Genomic DNA, 15,993 nt, shown 5'->3' on the forward strand with positions numbered 1-15,993 from the left:
CTTGAGGATAACTCATATATTTTCTTGATGTTGTATGTGAACGACATGCTAATTGCTGTTAAGAACATGGATGAGATAGACAAATTGAAATGTTTGTTGAGCAGTAAATTTGATATGAAAGACTTGGGACCGACTAAGAAAATTCTTGGCATGGAGATCAAAAGAGATAGGAAAGCCAGAAAATTATGAGTGTCTCAGAAAAATTATTTGAAGAAAATGTTAGAGAGGTTTAGCATGTCGGATGCAAAACCAGTTGCTACACCACTGGCAAATTACTTAAGATTATCTAATAATCAGTGCCCAAAGAATGAAGAAAAAGTTGCAGAGATGTCAAAGGTACCTTATGCCAGTGCAGTTGGATGTTTGATGTATGCAATGGTATGTACCAGACTAGATTTAACACATGCAGTCAGTGTGGTTAGTAAGTATATGGCTAATCCTGGTAGAGAGATTGAAGAACTGTAACGTGCATTTCCAAGTACTTGAAAGGTACAATGGAGTGCGGATCATGTTTGAGAGACAATATAGTGATATTTCAATTCAAGGATATGTAAATGCAGATTATACAAGGGTCCAATACATATTATGTTTTCACACTCGCAGGTGGGCCCATATGTTGGAGATCAATGGCGCAGTCACTTGTGGCATTATCTACAACTGAAGCAGACTACATGGCGGCAACTGAGGCAACCGAGGAATTATTGTGGTTGAAATGGCTTGTCAGGGAACTTGGGATCAAGTAAGATGGAATGAAGCTGTACTGTGATAGGCAGAGCGCCGTCTTCCTAGAGAAGAATTAGATTTATCATGCAAGAACCAAGCACATTAATGTGAGATTTCATAAGATAAGAAGTTGATTACTTCAAGAGAGCTGTTGTTAGAGAAGGTGCATACCTCAGAGAATGCAGCAGACATGATGACAAAGCTAATCACAATGGATGGGTTCCAGCACTGCTTGAACTTGATTAATCTCTAGGTGTTAGAGAGGACGTGTTCCAAGTTATGTTTTTTCTCTTAAGGGGTGAATATTCGCCAAGGTGGAGATTGTTGTGCATACGGCTCATATAGAGTGAAACACAGGTCCTGGATCAAATGGACTGATGCCGGCACGAAGCGCATCGAACGGAATAGAGTAGAGCAACAGCACTGACCTTGCGCGGGTTTAATTCACTATCTGGCTATTATGGATACTAAATGGGTTGGGGGTGCGGGGGCAACGCCCCTGCGGTACGGTACAAGGGTATTTCCTGTACGGGCCTTAAAGTATTATATTGGCCCAGGTTAGAGTTAGTATAAATAATATGTTGTAACTCTATTTTTCACTACTGAATAAAGAAATCTTCGCTTCACTCTCATGGACAAAGGCACACCGCCGAACCATGTAAATTCTTGCGTTGATTTTCTTTTTCATCTTTTTAATATTGCGTATAAAATCCAACTGAACTTAATCCATAAATACCTAATGTCTAGGGTATGTCCACAGGCACTGAAATAGAGAAACAGAAGACTAGTTCACATAGGTGTAGTCTATCGTATTCGAACGTAAAATGCAACCGGCTCTATGCAATAAATGGAAACTCAGGGGAGTATCCTATAATTGGCATAAAAGTCAGGTTATTGGAAATGGTTATGATGAATTATACATATTTGGGGCCTGGGGGATTTGAAGCTTGACGTACTTGTCATAGTAAAAGTGCAACTTTTTGGTAGGAAATTTCAGAGCTTCGATGTAACTTTGTGCAAGGAAACTCCATCCCTCCTGATTAAATTCATATTTCAGGTATGCATCCCATAAAACATGACAAAAGTAATCTTTTCCAACGCACGATAAGCCCCTTCCAAATAACCTGGAAAAAAAAGGAAGTACAAAGAATTAAGAATCACTTCTTGGATTACACAGTAATAACACATTCATGGTGAAGGGTAAAGAGGTGGAAAGAAGAGACTTCAGACAATAGCTTCTAAAACACAATTGACTCGGAGGAAAAAAGTGCAGGCGATTCAGATCTTTCTCCATAGAAAACAACAAATAATTTAAACTACCTAACATTACCTACGAACATCAGAAGGATCTCCAAAAAAGGACGTGCCAAATTTGAAATAGTCAACCCACAAACCTACTGAGCATTCTGCTGCTTTCACTCCACATTCAAAGATTTTAACAGCTTCAGAAGCACCACATAGCTTTACCTTCTGGTAAGCATATTTCTCCCAGTACCAATGGCACAATGGGAATTTGGATAAGAAGTAGTCATATGCTACACAGATTGTATATATATCATTCTGCGCCAATTCAAAAGTAACGTAAATTAGAGCACATAAACAAAACCAACTATTTGAAGAAAGCATGTCCACATAAATTTAGATGAGCTGTCATTGCATCATGGGATAATAGCGCAAGGGTTCCCAACCTTAGCGTGAATGAGCATGAACCATATATGAACACTGGGGTTCTCAGGGGGGAAAAAAAACCACCTTAGATTTTCATAGTTGAGTCCCCATTAAAAAGTCATTTCTTGATCGCGTGTTTCGAGGAACAAAATGGGTAATTCAGAAAAGGAAAGGTTTCAACTCCCCCCCCCCCCCACACCCCCCTGACATACACACAGCCCACCTCTTCATCCAGTAGCGACACCCTCTCAAACCCATCAATCCCAGCCTTCTCATAGTTAGCTTATTCAATATTTGATGCACATTGTTCCTTATAAAGGATATCAAATTTCTCATGTTGTGGTGGAATCCCCAATGCAATTCCCATCCGTCTGAAATACTACAGATAGAACTCTATTTCTAGATATCACTATGCTTGTCCTCTACACAATACTTCACGTGGGCAAAAAGCCACTAAAAATGGCTAAAGAATGATTTATCTTTGTCCCCTTTTTTTTTTTTTTTTTTTTTTTTTTTTTTTTTTTTTATTTTTTCCCCTTTTTTTGTCCCCTTTTTTTTTTTTTTTTTTTTTTGCATTTGTTTTTCTAACCATTATCCCCCTTCAAACAGTACATCATGTAACAAGTAGGGCCTTGCCCATGTCCTCTATCCTAGAATTTTAGCAGCTTCTTTTTGCACCAAAGATTTGGCACCATTTATTTGCCAATTTCACACAGCAAAGCGCACAATCGTATTACGAGTCCATACAAAGTTCATATTAAGGACATTTAAAAAGGTTCATCAGCTAAAAATGAGTCCATCCAAGGTTTGCAGGGGTACTATAAGTAATATATATGCCTGCTCACACATCTTATTGACTATCAATGAGGACAAGAGTTCCTCAGTTTTTTGTTCAGCTGGTAATTATGTGCCTTTTTAATTATATTATCAATTTTATCAATCAAAAAACAAATTGACCCTTGTAAACTGATATTTAAAGGAACAATTCTCTACTTTTCTCCCCTTCTTCATTCTTACCCCCCCCCCCCCCCCCCCCCCGGGGGGCATGGAACCACTGCAGAAATGGAGTGATTTATTCACCAAACCTTATAAATTGTATGTAATACACAAATCTGAACTTACTGGAGATGCTTTTTCAATATCTGAAATCAGTGATATCCAAGAATTATAGTCCAGTGAGTCACCAGCAATCATTTCATCAAGTTTTTCACGTGCAGAGGCTGCCAGGAAAAACAAAAAGGAAAATCTTCCAGAATCAGTTGTCCTTATTTACCCATAATAGTGCACATTTCATTCCAGAATACAGTCACCTGAATCTCTGGAGAACCAAAGCATTGTCGTATATTTAAATAAAAAAATAAACATAAAATAAAATCCTCAACTGTATTTCAAATTCAAAAGGCTGAAGAATGACAGGCTGGAAAAACGCCAAAAAGGCTGTTCCTATTCTATGCTATTCAACTTTCATTTGCTTTCGCTGGTAGCCATAGTCTTCTGATTTCATCATTTGAAGTTCCATATCCACTTAATGAAGCAGGTAAAAGGTTGGGTATTCGATATCTGATAAGGGGAAGGAGGACCGACCTTATATGCTTACAAGAAATAAAGTTGGAGGTCGTTTCGAGGGCTGTTGCGACTAGTCTATGGGGGGACATCATGTCGGGTATCAGGGGTCATCAAGAGGTGTGCTAGTCATGTGAGAAGCTAGAGTTTTTGATATGGAAGGGATTAGTGAAGGGCTATTTTCTCTATTGCTTTTGTTTAGAAATATTGGGAAGGGATCCAATGGATGTTTATGGGCTTAGCGTTGATGAGAGTAGAGGTGGATTGTGGGATGAGTTGGCTGGTATGATGGTTTGGTGGAACGTTCCAACGTGTATTGGAAGAGATTTTAATATGGTTCAATTTTCTATTAAGAGGTCTAATGGTGGGAGAGTAACAAGGGCATAAAGGACTTCTCAGATTTTATTAGGTAGAAAATGTTGGTAGACCTTCCTATGATTGGAGGAAATTTTATTTGGTCATCTAATTGGGATTAACCTATCTTGTCCCAATAAATCGGTTTTTGGTATGTGGAAAGTGGGAGGCTTAGTACCCGAAGGTCACTCAGAGGAGATTGGGAGGGTGTATTTAGATCATTTCTCTATTTCGTTATGTGGGATTGTGAGGTACATTGGAAAAATGCCCTTTAAGTTTGAGAAGGTGTGGCTAAAAGTAGAAGGTTTTGTGGGCCGTGTACGGACGTGCTGGGCATCGCATGACTTCAGGGAGTCTCCCAGTTACATGTTAGATCGGAAATTGAAGGCCTTGAAAAGGGATCTGAAAAGGTGAAATGAGGAGGAGATAGGAGATGTTAATTGTCGTAAAAATAATGCGTGTCAAATATAGAAGAGTTGGATAGTAGGGAGGAAATTGAGAATCAATAAGGGATAAGAGGGACAGACGTGGAGAATTAAGGGGAGAGATGGAGAGGTTGGTAGAGATTGAGGAAATTGCATAGCATTAGAAATCTAGGATTAAGTGATTGAAAGAGGGAGACAAATGCACTCAGTTTTTCCACATGATAGTTAATTCTAGCAGGCGAAAAAATTCTATCACTATGTTGGAAGTAGATGGGGTTACTTATGAGGACCCATAGGATTTCGTGACCCAAATGGTAAGCTTCTATCAAACTCTTTATCGAGAGCAATTTTACTAGAGGCCAGAGTTGGAAGGTCTAGATTTTTCTAAGATTAATAAGGAGGAAGCTAGTTGATTTAAGAGATTATTTGGAGAGCATGAAATTAGGGTGGTGGTGTTCAATATCAATTACAACAAGGCCCCAAAAGGGCCATGATGTGATGGTTTCTCTTTCTCATTCGATAAGACTTGTTGGAAAGTAGTGCAATAGAACTTTGTGGATATCCTTACTTATTTCTTCCAGTGTGGAACCGTCTTGAGAAATTCCAATGCTACATTTATTGTGCTGATTTCTAAGAAACCAGGAGTGACGGATATCAAGGACTTTCGTCCCATCAATTTAGTGAGTGGGATGCACAAGATTATTGCGAACAATTAAGGACATGTTAGGGAAAGTGGTGTCCAAATTTCAGAATGTTTATGTCAAATGGCACCAGATTTTGAATTCTGTACTTATAACAAATGAATATATCGACTCAAGACTGCATCTAGGGGTTCCTGGAATGTTATATAAGCTTGACATTCAAAATGCTTATGATCATGTAAACTGGGGTTTTCTTTTGTATATGCTCAGGCGATATGGCTTGGGGGATAAGTGGTTGCAATGAATTCAATTTTGCATTTCTACAATTTTTTCTCAGTTATGGTGAACGGCATTCTTGAGGGTTATTTTTGAAGTAGAAGAGGATTGAGGTAAGAGAATCCTTTGTCTCCATTGTTGTTTATTATTGTGATAGAGGCTTTCAATAGGACACCTGAGAAAGTTGTGGCAGAGCATTTGTTAAGGGGCTTTATAATTGATCCGGTATAGGTAGACATTTGTTGTTTACAGATGATACATTGATCTTCCGTGATGCAAATGTTAAGTAATTCGAAAACCTGCATCATTTGCTTCTGTGCTTTGAGGCTGTATCTAGGTTGAAGATAAATCTAGGAAAATCTGATGCTATCACAGTGGGAGAGATCAAGAAAGTAAAGGAGTTGGCTACCATGTTGGGTTACAGGGTTTTGCAGCTGCCTATGTGATATCTTAAGCTTCCTTTAGGAGCACGCTTTAAAAGCATTCATATTTGGAACAGTATTGTGAAAATGGTGGATAAAAGGCTTGGGTCGGAAACACATGTACTTCTCAAAGGGAGGCCATCTGATTCTCATTAAGTCCACTTTGTCAAATCTCCCTATTTATTTTTTGTCATTGTTTCCTATTTCTGCAGCATGGCAAAAAGATTAAAGAGGATTCAAAAGGAGTTTCTCTGGGGAGGGATAGGGGAGAAGAAGAAATTACATTTGGTTAATTGTGATGTAGTTTGTTATCCCATAAGAATAAGGCCTTATTGGGTAAGTAGTGGTAGCGATTCGAAGTGGAGATCGAGATTTTTTTGGGAAAAATTATAAAGGCCAAATATATTGTTATGGCGGGGGATGTGCTCAGTGGATGCCCGTGTTTTTTATGGGGTGAGTTTGTGGTGGTATATCCAACGAGGGTGAAGCGATTTTCGAGATAGATTGACTTTTTGGTGGGGGGATGGTAATACTATTAGTTTTGGGGATGATTGTAGGTGTGAAGAGCAACTGCTTAAGGTGGGGTTTCCCTCTTTGTTAGTTTGGTGCCGTCTACTATGGTAAGTAAGGTCTTAGAAATAAAAAAAGGAAGTCTCAATTGGAACATTATTTTTGGGTAGGGTTTGAAGGATTAGAAAGTGGATGATTATGCACTGCTTCTAACATATTTGTATGAGATGAACATCAGGATAGGAGAGAGAGATTGTAGCAGATGGAGGTTAATATGGGATGGTATCTTCTCAGTCGGCACTTATTTTAGATCTCCATTGGTCTGTGGAGAGTTCATTTCCTTGAAAGATGGTATGAAAAATGTAAATTGTCTCCAATGGTGGCATTTTTACTATGAAAGGTTCTCGAGGGATAGATGTTAACGGTGGATAATCTCCGAACAATGGGTTGTTATGTTACAGAGTGGTGCTATATGTGTAGGAAGAATGTAGAGACAATTGACCATTTGTTCCTTCATTGTGATGCTGCTCGTTTGCTGTGGAACGATATTCTGACGTCTCAACACATGGATTAGGTGTTGCCACGGTATATGTAAGACGTGTTAAAAGCATGGAGGAGAAAGTTTCGTAATAAAGATAGCAAGCTTGTCTGGGACTTTATTCCGAGTTACATTGTATGGTGTGTATGGAAAGAAAGAAACAACGCTGTTTTGATGATCAAACATGGACAACGGAATAGATTAAAGAAATGTTTTATTTGACATTGTATACTTGATTTAATGTTACGACTACTAGGCAATTGACAAGCTACCCAATTTCATGTAATTCATTTCTCTTTTAAATTGAAAATACATCTTCAGTGTATTATCCATTGATTAATAAAATATTTGATTACCTTTCGAAAAACATCCACTTAAATTGCACATTGTTGCAAAGTTATATTCTCATCTACAATTTCATTCATTTGAAATTTTGTACATCCATCATTCCAAATTTTATCACTTTTTCATTCTGACCTGTCCTAGTAAATCTATATACTTCCCAAATTAACTTTTCAGTACCATAATATTTGTTTTCTGAATTGATTTGTGCAAACTAGTTGAGAAAAGCAACAATAACTATCTAAAAAACAAAGCTGCACACAATTTTATGATGCAAAACTTCTGTTTACTTGACCTTGCATATAAACATGCAGACAGTTCAGTAAATTTGATCACCAACTTGATTCATTTGACTTGCACAGAAAGATTCAAACTTTGTGAACAATGAAAAGCAATATTTTAGATTGCATGTTCCCAGTCAGGCTCCAAGATAGATCCAAGAGGCTACTATCAATGCAACAAAAATTTGACAATACATGAGACTCACGTTCTGGGGAGGACACTGCAAAAAAGGGGTTTACTAAGCTCCCATTTGAGCCCCATTCTTTAACACTCATTATTCCTCAAACTCATTTTCCACCCCCACATTCTCCCAATAAAATAATTTTTTACATAAACCTTGAACATTTCCCCACTATTTAACCACACATTCTCTAAAAAAATTACTTGACAAAATATGTTAAATGGGGCTCAAACAGGGGCTAAATTGAATCAACTATTAGATAAAGGACAGTGCCGTAAGGCAGCACACTTTCTCCTAAGCTCAATCTAACTTATATATTATGAATCGAAGAATAAGAGTAAAATTCAACCAAGTTGACAATGTTGATAGACCAATAAGAATAGCATAAATAAAATCCAACAGCCTTAAATTCATTGCACTATGATTGTTACTTTTTTCAGGTCATGAAATCACGGAGAACAGAAAAATAAATTTTTATTTTTCCAAGTTGGGGAAAAATATTACAAATTAAAAAAAAAAATGGCAGATAGTAGAAAACAATATATTAACTAAAAAGAAATACTAGTTTTAAATTGCAAAAAGCAGTTAAAAATTTACGCTGAGGCTTTTCTTGGTTGCTCAGGAAGCCATTCCCACCAGTAGCACTTGAAATAGGCGCCTCCACTGTTCGAGTGTGGGAACCCACGTGTAGGGTTTCCGAGTCGGTATACATGTGTGCGCGTTTATATGTACAGCGTGAGCAAGATACAGATGGCGGTGAGGTTACCGGGGAGAAGCGGCGCGTTTCGGACAAGTGAAAAGCACGGCCACCGCCCGTACGTTTCTTCCCCCAACGATAAGGCCCACTTATTGAGTAACGGGTAGTTGAACCTTGCGTTGATCCATGGGCCGGTATAGTTGACAGACCTTAATGCGGCAAGTAAACATTTAGGCCCTGTTTTCCCTATTATCTGAAATTTATTTATTTTTTAAATTCATTTTTAATCATAAACTTTCATAATAAGGTATTTTACAAATAAAATCAAAATTTATTTTCCTACTTTTAATCACATATTCTTCAAAAATTTTACAAAACTCATTTTTAACAAAAAAAAAAGTGAAACTCAAATATAGGCTTAGGAACATTTACACTAATTTTTTTAAGAATAAAATTTACGAGTAAAGAATTTTTTTTAAAAATGTATAATGAAAAATAAAATAAAGTTATGAATTTATGTATAAATTATTATGGAATTAATAAATAACTAAAAATGAATTCGAAGAAAAAGAATTTTAGAAAATAAGAATTTAATAAAAAATTAATTGTTAATTCTAATATTTAATCGTTAATAAAACTTTTCCAATATCTTTGACAAAAAAAGTAACGATCAAACATTTTACATGTCATTTTAAAATTTCTTTATTTTTATTTTTTTGATTTTTTTTATCTTTCGTATTTAACCCATATTTTAGTCTCATTGTTTAAAAATTCATTTTTATTCAAACTCATTTTCAATCACACCCTTTCAATAAAATAATGTATATGTAAATAAACTTTTTTTTATTCATTTTTTGATCACACAATTTTTTTAAAAAAAGTATTTTAAAACGAAACTCTTTTTTTTACACAAACTCAAATAAGTTAATTAAACGATTAATCACCAACATTTACATTTGGTTACTACTTATGCACACAAAAATAAAAAGGTTACTAGTTGCTTTCTAATTTTTACATAATGTTACCAATCCATCATCTATCTAAATTTTGTTAGTCAGTGTGGCAAAAAAAAAATTGCTCAATAAAATAATGTATATGTAAATAAACTTTTTTTTATTCATTTTTTGATCACACAATTTTTTTAAAAAAAATATTTTAAAACGAAACTCTTTTTTTACACAAACTCAAATAAGTTAATTAAACGATTAATCACCAACATTTACATTTGGTTACTCCTTATGCACACAAAAATAAAAAGGTTCCTAGTTGCTTTCTAATTTTTACATAATGTTACCAATCCATCATCTATCTAAATTTTGTTAGTCAGTGTGGCAAAAAAAAAATTGCATAACAGATGAAAATCCTATGTGCAACGGTACTAAAATTTGAAAGTTAATTAAGCCTATGTTTGGCCTCTATAAAATTTTAATTCATTTTTCTTCCTCATTTGTTGAATCATACATTCTCTCAATAAAATGATATTACACATAAATCCAAATGACCTCTTTACTTTTCAATCACATATTCTTCAAAAAAAATTATAACAAAATCAATTTTTTTTCCCCAATAATGGAGCTCAAACAAGGGCTAATTGAGTAATCACTAATATTTATCTTTGGTTACTACTTGCTCACTCTAAAATAAAAAGATTATCGACTCTTCACTCTTATTTACAAATTGATACTGATCCACCATTCATCTCAATTTTTTTTTAATAAAATTCAATTTGTTATACTATTTTCATGTTTTTTGCAAATTATGTTGCTTACTCTATTTTCCTCATTTTTTTTCTCTACAAAATTTATTTTTGATTTTATTGTCTGTTTATAGAATAATATTACTTATACTTAACAGTTACATGATAATTTGCATACAGATGAAGTGTAAAAAAGAGTGTGATCTTTTTTTATTTGGTTGAAAAAATTTTGACCCTATCATATCTCACCACATTATGTGTGCTTAAATTATTACGTAAACCAATTATGCACATATAATATAATCGCTATTTATATTATTTACAACATGTTTTTTGATGTTGTCATAACATGGGATCATAGACGACCACCTAGGTAGCCTTATGCTTGAGATGACTCAGCATATGCTATCTAATTCTCCATTTTGTCAAGTAAAAAATAAATTTGAGATGATTTATGGATGGATAACATTGTGTAAATATGAGTGAGTAATTGATTGTCTTTTATTTTTTTAGTGAGCATATAGTAACTAGAGATAAACCTTATTTAATTTTGAGTGAGCAAACACTAACCAAATGTAAATATTAGTGATTACTCATTTTATAAACTTTCAAATTTTAAGACAGTTAATTATCACGTAGAATTTTTATCCGTTATGCCACGTGAACAAAAAGAGTTCAGATTAACGATGGATTGATAATAGCATGTAAAAGTAAATTAGCAATCAGTAATATTTTATTTTTCAGTGAGTAATGAGTAACCAATGGTAAGTATGGGTGATTAATCATTTAGCCCTTATTTGAAGATAATTATTTGCAAAAAATAATGTTTTAAATAGTGATTTAGGAGAATGTGTAGTTAAAAATTTAAAAAAAATTATGTACCGAGGACCTGTCTGAGCCCATTAAATTGGAAAATACATTTTGAGGAATAATAGTTTGATGAAAGAATGTGTGGTTAAAAATAAGAAAAAATTTAAATTTGCGTGTAATATTATTTTATTGAAACATGTGTGGTTAAAAAGAAAAGAGAAAAATATATTTTGAAAAAAATGGGAATCAAACAGATTTCGAATATTTTATTACTTGAATTTATGGTTAAAAATGAGTTTATAGAAAAATTCTGAAACTGGCCTTAATTAACCCAATTCAATCGTAGCCTCACTATTTTAAGAGGGGTGTATTCAATTGATACTTTTAATAACTTCTTAATATTTAAAAAATTTAAGGATATTTAATGTAAACTTTTTTAGAATTTTTAAAGTATTGGTATATTCAATTGAGACTTTTATAAATTTTTAAAATGTCTCTAAACGTCATGGTGTATTCATTTAAAGCATTTTAGAAGTCTTTATGAATTTTGAGGTATTCAAATTTTAATGACTTCTAAAAACTTTTATAAAAGTTTTTAGAAGTCATTAAAATTTGAATACCTCAAAATTCATAAAGACTTCTAAAATGCTTTAAATGAATACACCATGACGTTTAGAGACATTTTAAAAATTTATAAAAGTCTCAATTGAATATACCAATACTTTAAAAATTCTAAAAAAGTTTACATTAAATATCCTTAAATTTTTTAAATATTAAGAAGTTATTAAAAGTATCAATTGAATACACCCCTCTTAAAATAGTAAGGCTACGATTGAATTGGGTTAATTAAGGCCAGTTTCAGAATTTTTCTATATCTTTTGAATTCTACAAAAATTTTAAAATGAAATTTCATAGAAGTCTATGAAAGACTTCCACTAATTTCATATAAATTTACAAAAAAAATCACGAAATTCACAAAAATCATCACTTAACAAAAGTCAATCAAAATCTTCAAAAGTCCCTTTCCCAGTTGTGGGAATCATGACAATGGGCCTTTTGACCATGTTTAAAGTTTTTTGTGTCATTTAACTAACATTTTCTATTTAAAAGGGAAAAAATGGTTTCTATTTTCTATTTATCCTTTTTACCCTCAGCCCTAAAAAGAAGAAAATGGCTTCCAAATTTCAAAGAGATTAGGCCAGCGAATAAAAAGTAACGAGAAGAAGAAGCAGTACCTTCAAGCTTTAAATCTTTAGATATTGAACGAGTATTTACAAACTTCAACGGTAGCTATCTAATTTCAACAGCCACCACTTTTTATGGCTTGAGGAACTTTTCAAGGTTGCGATGAAAAGATTGAGCAAAAATTTGAATATATTGAGGTAAATCGGAATAATTTTTTACAGAAACTATTAGATCTGATGAGTATTACTTTTTAATCCTTGAGTCATTTGCACCTAAACCTGTTTCAAGGGAGAGAGAACAAGGGTAAAATCCATTGATCTCCCTTAAGAAAAAATAGAGGGACTTCGAGGAAAAAGATGGTATGACAGCCAATAAACATGAGGAGAGAGGGGGGATGGGTGATCGTGAACACAAGTATTCCTAGTCCAACGATGCTTCTATTTCACATGGTTGAAAGGATGGAAATGGGTCACGAAAAATAGTAGGTTGTAGGATGACCGAATGTGAAGGGAAGCAAGTGTTGGAGGGAAGTTGGGAGATATGGTAGAGGATTCATTAGTTCTTCATATGTTGCCTGAACGAGTAATACTATTTGTACATAATAATGACATGGAAGAGAAGAAAGAGAGAATTGTACAAATAACATTACTCTGCTCGAACAATGGCAATACTTTGCCACTATAACCTATTAATGATTGGGAGCAGGTTGGACAAAATTGGAGTTATGAGGTGTTGAGCTCCTATATTTTTCTGGCCAAGGGAACAAAAAAGGGAAGTAAGAGGAAGTGAAGAGGGGGGTTCTCAAGAAGAGGGGTAGTAGATAAGTATCGAGTTCTCAAGAAGAGGAGTAGTGGACAGGAATTTGGGGAGGTAAATAGTGCTACGATTTGTGTGTGAGTTGGAGGGTTTAGGATAAAATGGGAGAGAGCCTCAGAGGAAGTGGTGTCACGTTGGCGGGACAATACTCATTCTTCTACGTGTAAATAGGTTAGAAATAAAACATTCTCTAGAGCAAAACATTGCATGAAAAGGTGCTATATAAATGTGAGAACAGTGGCAATGGGCCTTTTTTATGAGTAGTGTTTTTGTTCTTTAATTCATTTGAATTTGTTACCATTTTGACTTACTGATTTAGGTATGCGTCTAGAAGAAAATATGTTTTATATTTATTTTTGTTGAGTACTCTGGTTATGAGAAATTCTAACGTGTGAGATTAGGTGATTGATCCATATTTTCTGTGATGTGACTCACTATGGGTATTGTTTGGAATTGCTTTCTGGGGATTCAAAAGTGCACTTGAACTTAGTATGATAAATGGCAAGAAGCTTGCCCACTTTGTAGGCTTAGACAATGTTCTAATGAATCAATGGTGTACCGACTAATAAAATTGAATTGTATATATTTTAATTAATTGCATATTTGATTTACATACTTTTACTTCAATTGAGTTACTAATAGTCTCGTGCTCTTTGTAGGATAGAGTACATATATAACATTGGTGATCGCTGTGATGTAAAGGTTACAACACGTTCTAACGTGTTAAATGTGCAGAAAGTAGACAATGCATCAGGTAATGTCCATAAGGAGATGCTCTTGAAGTCGTGCTTTGATAAACTATACAAGGAACATAAAAATATCTGCCCAATTTAATTCACAACTTGTTATTACGAAGGGTTGCTCTATCAACGAGAAGGAACTGTGGTTTTTTTAGGGGATGAAAAAGCTGTCCGTTTTTCCCTGTACGAGTTTATGCTTATCACAGGATTAAACCCTGCTGATAAGGTAGAATACAAGAACCAGATAGATGAAAGTAATAGATTGAGAAATAAATACTTCCCAACATGTAGTAAGGTTATGCCCAAACAGTTGAATGAGGCATTTGAAAAAATGATAGAAGACATGGATGAGAAATACAAATTGGGTTTAGTACTTATATACGAGGTTGCACTGAGATCCAAAGAAAAAAAATACATCTATGGATCTTCATACACTAAATAGTTTTGATGATTTGGAGCTATTCAATAGATATCCATTGGGAAGAAAATGTTTCAAATTTACAATACATGCTTTCCTTAGAGTGTCAAAGAATCCAAAACCTAAATATTCTTTATGGGGATAGCTACTAGCGATACAGGTAAATGATAAAAAACTTATGACTTAAGCATCATCTTTGTTTGATTTTAAATGTGTCGTTGGAAGTCAACTAAAACCTAGGACGACCCACAAGTGAGTATATCTTCTATATAGTAATTACTTCTGTACATTACCTCAAGTGTTGCTAAAAGGATTCCGTTTGTCAATTATTCAGCTCGAAGTCCGTTGCTCATTGACGACTTCTCCCAATGAGACTGAGCAACAATATCTGAATTTTTTCGTTTATGAAACTAGAAAAGAATATCCAATCTTAGTTGCTTATTTCTACGAGGATGGAGGATACCCGAATGTTGGTGATGTAGAACTAGATGATGATCTAGATCCATCACCGAATTTTGGTGTATGTTGAATGTGGGGGTTTTTTTTTGTTAGGAATAGTAGTTTATCCTTTTTAGGTTAATTTACTTTATATTGTAAAGGAGATAATGTCGATTTTTTTCAAAAAAATGTTGATTGTTTACTATAATTGTTTAAGAAAAATGACTGCTGCCATTTTCTTAAATGACTGGAGTCATTTTAAAGACTGTCTTTTAAAAGGACTATAATCGTTTTTACGAAACAACCACAATTGTTTCTGTGAAAACAATCCTAGAGAACTAGAGTTGTTTAAAAAGACTCTAGTTGTTTACTATTTATTTCGTTTAGAAATGTAGACGAACTTCATTATATACAATTCATTGCATTCCTTACACATTGTTCACGTATATATTGTATTCGATTTTCAAGTATACGATTTACAATTGATTTGGATTAGTTAAGAAGAATAATCATGCTCTACTAAAACAATATTAAAGTATATCATATTTAGATTCTAAATATGCTACTTACAATAATGTATAATGCAAAATAATGTGAGAATCAAACTTCTAACATTATAGATTGTGTTTGGTTTTGATTTGTTAATTTCAGATGAATAAGAAGACGTACTTCATTACATACAATTCATCATGCTCCGCGAACAATGTTGAAGTAGAAATCAATTTTGCATTGTTATCTAAACAACATGCTATCAACTAAAAAAATAATATACTAATCTTACAATCTTCTATTAGCTAAAGGTTTCTGACTTATACATGTTAATCAGTTTGCCTAGTTGCGACACGCCTGCTACATTTTTGTCTTTTGGACAACTCTCCAATAGACAAAATCCTTGTTGTTTTAGTATGTCCACCTCGTTGTTGTACTAACCACAACAACACATTGAGAAAACCAATTTTTTTATGAATTTCTCAATCAACTTCATTTGACATTGGAAAAATAGTATCCTTGTAAACTACTCTCAATCTTCAACGGTATAATATAGAGACCAGAACAAGTAAATTGAATAGCCACTCTTTTTTGCCGCAACTACTACATGCTTGTACGATAAATGTTCTAATTGAAACCATTCACAAGTACAAATTTTTTCGTCCAAGTTAACTATAAAAATTCATGGCGCCATTTCTAAAGTAAGCTAAAGTTACTACAGTCATTCCTATGGTTGTTTTAAACGACTACAGTCGTTTAAAATGACCAAAGTCGTTTAA

The 15,993-nt window shown here is 34.0% G+C and overlaps 1 protein-coding gene across 4 annotated transcripts in view; it reads right to left on the bottom strand.

Moving 5' to 3' along the window:
• Positions 1-8,826, bottom strand: part of LOC111412207 — a 19,971-nt gene extending 11,145 nt beyond the window's left edge. For 3 of the 4 annotated variants that reach the window (XM_023043028.1, XM_023043029.1, XM_023043027.1), the window contains exons 1-4: positions 8,523-8,826; positions 3,514-3,611; positions 2,054-2,283; positions 1,680-1,847 (exon numbers count right to left, since the gene is read on the bottom strand). In XM_023043028.1, coding sequence (XP_022898796.1) covers positions 1,680-1,847; positions 2,054-2,283; positions 3,514-3,611; positions 8,523-8,637 — 611 coding nt within the window. In that variant the 5' untranslated portion in view covers positions 8,638-8,826. Of the gene's footprint in view, positions 1-1,679; positions 1,848-2,053; positions 2,284-3,513; positions 3,612-8,522 lie in introns of those variants that run through there. The other variant, XM_023043030.1, reaches the window with a different exon arrangement.
• Between the last annotated feature and the right edge of the window lie 7,167 nt (positions 8,827-15,993).

This window comes from Olea europaea, chromosome 16 (genome assembly GCF_002742605.1).
Source record: "Olea europaea var. sylvestris chromosome 16, O_europaea_v1, whole genome shotgun sequence".
NCBI classification, from domain to species: domain Eukaryota; kingdom Viridiplantae; phylum Streptophyta; class Magnoliopsida; order Lamiales; family Oleaceae; genus Olea; species Olea europaea.